Here is a 2,389-nt window from a genome sequence, read left to right as displayed (position 1 = left end):
GCTTTGCAGGCTGCTAGGGAAAATTCAGGAGCGAGAATCCAAACCATAGCCGACGCCATGGGCGACACCAGCGCGGAAGAAGACCCAAGTTTTTCGGCCGTTCAAAAGGCTAAAAAAAATTCTGCCCCTCCTCTGAGCAGCACGCGGCGTTGCCGCTGCGGTCATTTTGGGGTATTACAACGCAAAGAGCCGCAAACGGCTGCAATAGGTTCCGTTCACGCCAACAAAACGATTAGCGGCCCCACAAACAACAAACTTTATGTCAGGAATGCTTTGGAACCCATGCCCGAAAGTAAGAAAGCTCCGGCCTCTAATGGGAGGTGTGGAACCTCAGCGGGCAGCGGTTAGCACAATACCCCGCCGTGCGTGGATTCTGGGCGGGGGGGTTCTTCAAACAATGCGCCAACACACCACCACGAGAAATGGAATAACCCTTTTTTGGTTCTTGAAAGAGCCCCCACATTTCAAAACCAGCAAACGAGGTTGCAATAATTTCCGCACCACCCCACGAATCGTGCGTCGTGGCGTGGGCTTCGGGGGAAAACCGCATCACGAAAAGCATTTGGACGCATTCAGAGTGAGAACGGCGGGTTTTCGTAATGGTACCGTTTCGAGAACTCACAGAAAATAGCAATTGGGTGGTTACAGAAGGAAACGTTCCTCTTACTATAGTTTGCCTCAAACTAAACAAATGAAATAGAATGCAATATGCAAGAACCCTTCTAGATTTACAGGATGCAGTGCGAACGCCTGCTTGGATTTTTTTGGCAGGTTTTGAACAACACGAAGAAGTAAGTTAAATAAAGCAGCCTTGTCCAATAAAGGGGTGGGGACTGGACCCCATCGGCGGTTTTATGATTCTAGAAAACGACCGGTTCGCCCTGCAGCTCGAATGGGCAAAGGCCACTCGGTGGGGAGAAATCGCCCCACCACCGAAGGGAAACCTTATACCACATACAAATGGCAAGGAAGCTCCCATTGTAAATTGTAGAGCGCTACTAAAGAACATTAAAAATCCACCCACACAGAGCAGCGGGATATGCAGAAATCGGGGGGCTGCAAAAAAGGCGCGGGCCGCCATCAAGGGCACGTGAGGCGGGACAACTGCTAAAATTAGCAGAAAGAGATGAAAAAGATTCTCAAAGACTACGGAATGACACCGCATTTAATTAAAAAAAGGAGCACTAGCCCATGCAGCTACAGCAGTCATGAAACGCGATCTCGGCCCACGAACGTTGTTCCAGTAGAGAAAGCACGTAGACCCCCTCGAGGCTCCACGAGGCAACGCCCACTATATAGGACACTGGGGCGTATTGGTCAACAAGTCAGCAAAGTTGACGCCACGCATGTTGGTGATATCAAAAAAATCGGGCTTTGCTTCCACGGGCCATTCCAAGTACACAGCAAAACAAGTAAACTTTTTTTTGGAAGGATAAAAACATTCTTGACGATTGCATCGCACAAAAGCAGCCACTCAAGAGGAAGAATAACATTTCCTTTACAACAGGTGGGCGCCGATACGGTACAACAATACTGGGTCATAAATCAGAAGATTAAAAACACAGTGAACCGCATCAATCGTTTATAGCAAATCTCGTGAGAGGCCACCGGCACCATGACTGGGTAAGAAGGGGCCTCTGTTGTGAACCTCTGAAGCGGAGGACAGGATACTAAAAAAGGTTAGCGCTAGCAAAAAGGCGTCGGCACAACCATTCCAGCTTGGGTGGTGACTTTTGCAGTTGTTGAAAAAAAGCCTATTGTGGCGAAGAAGAGTTTAACAGCTTGGCTTAAAACAAAACAAAATAATCAGAAGGTCTACGAAACCATGGCCCCTTCGGGACATGTTTCACAAAGGAGCGGATGCACTTTACGATAAAACAGCCGCCATTTGTAGCCATCAGGCATCATTGTTTAAGCACGAACCACCACCAAAGAACGCATACATGTTAAATGGGTGGCGCTGAAGGAGGGAAGCTTTTAGAGTCCGCTCAGTACCCCATCAAAACGCAAACCCATTCCGTATATTTACAAACAATAACCAGCAATTTAGTTTTGGCCGCCAAGGCCGTAAAAAAACGACAAACAGCCCCACTGCGCCTACAAGTACAAGATTGCATCGTTATTAACATAGTAAAGTAAAGAACACAAAAACGATAAACCAAAAAAACACGCCATTCCACAAAACATGCCCCAGGCAGCGTGACGATGGGCGGGCAAACGATTCCCACAAAGAAATGTAAATGCATCAAGGCGATGCCTGGAAATGCCACCCGCCCTTCATGGCACCAGAGCCCCGTGCTTGGCAATCCCGGAAGAAGCCTGGCGCCAGCAACTTTCATCATTTGTAGGATTTTCCGGCGCCAGGCCCAAGGAATCGCACAGTGCCAGG

At 48.5% G+C, this 2,389-nt stretch overlaps 1 protein-coding gene across 1 annotated transcript; it reads left to right on the top strand.

The window, feature by feature from the left end:
- Positions 1-313: 313 nt before the first annotated feature.
- Positions 314-631, top strand: DQ04_10201000 (hypothetical protein; the record flags this gene model as incomplete). The annotated part of the gene is made up of 1 exon (XM_009316178.1): positions 314-631. One exon carries the CDS (start codon positions 314-316, stop codon positions 629-631), a length of 318 nt encoding a protein of 105 aa, XP_009314453.1.
- Between the last annotated feature and the right edge of the window lie 1,758 nt (positions 632-2,389).

Source organism: Trypanosoma grayi (genome assembly GCF_000691245.1).
Source record: "Trypanosoma grayi strain ANR4 Tgr_1020_V1, whole genome shotgun sequence".
Taxonomy (NCBI): Eukaryota; Euglenozoa; class Kinetoplastea; order Trypanosomatida; family Trypanosomatidae; genus Trypanosoma; species Trypanosoma grayi.
The sequence above is the reverse complement of the archived record's forward strand: the minus strand, read 5'-3'. Positions and strand labels throughout refer to the sequence as shown.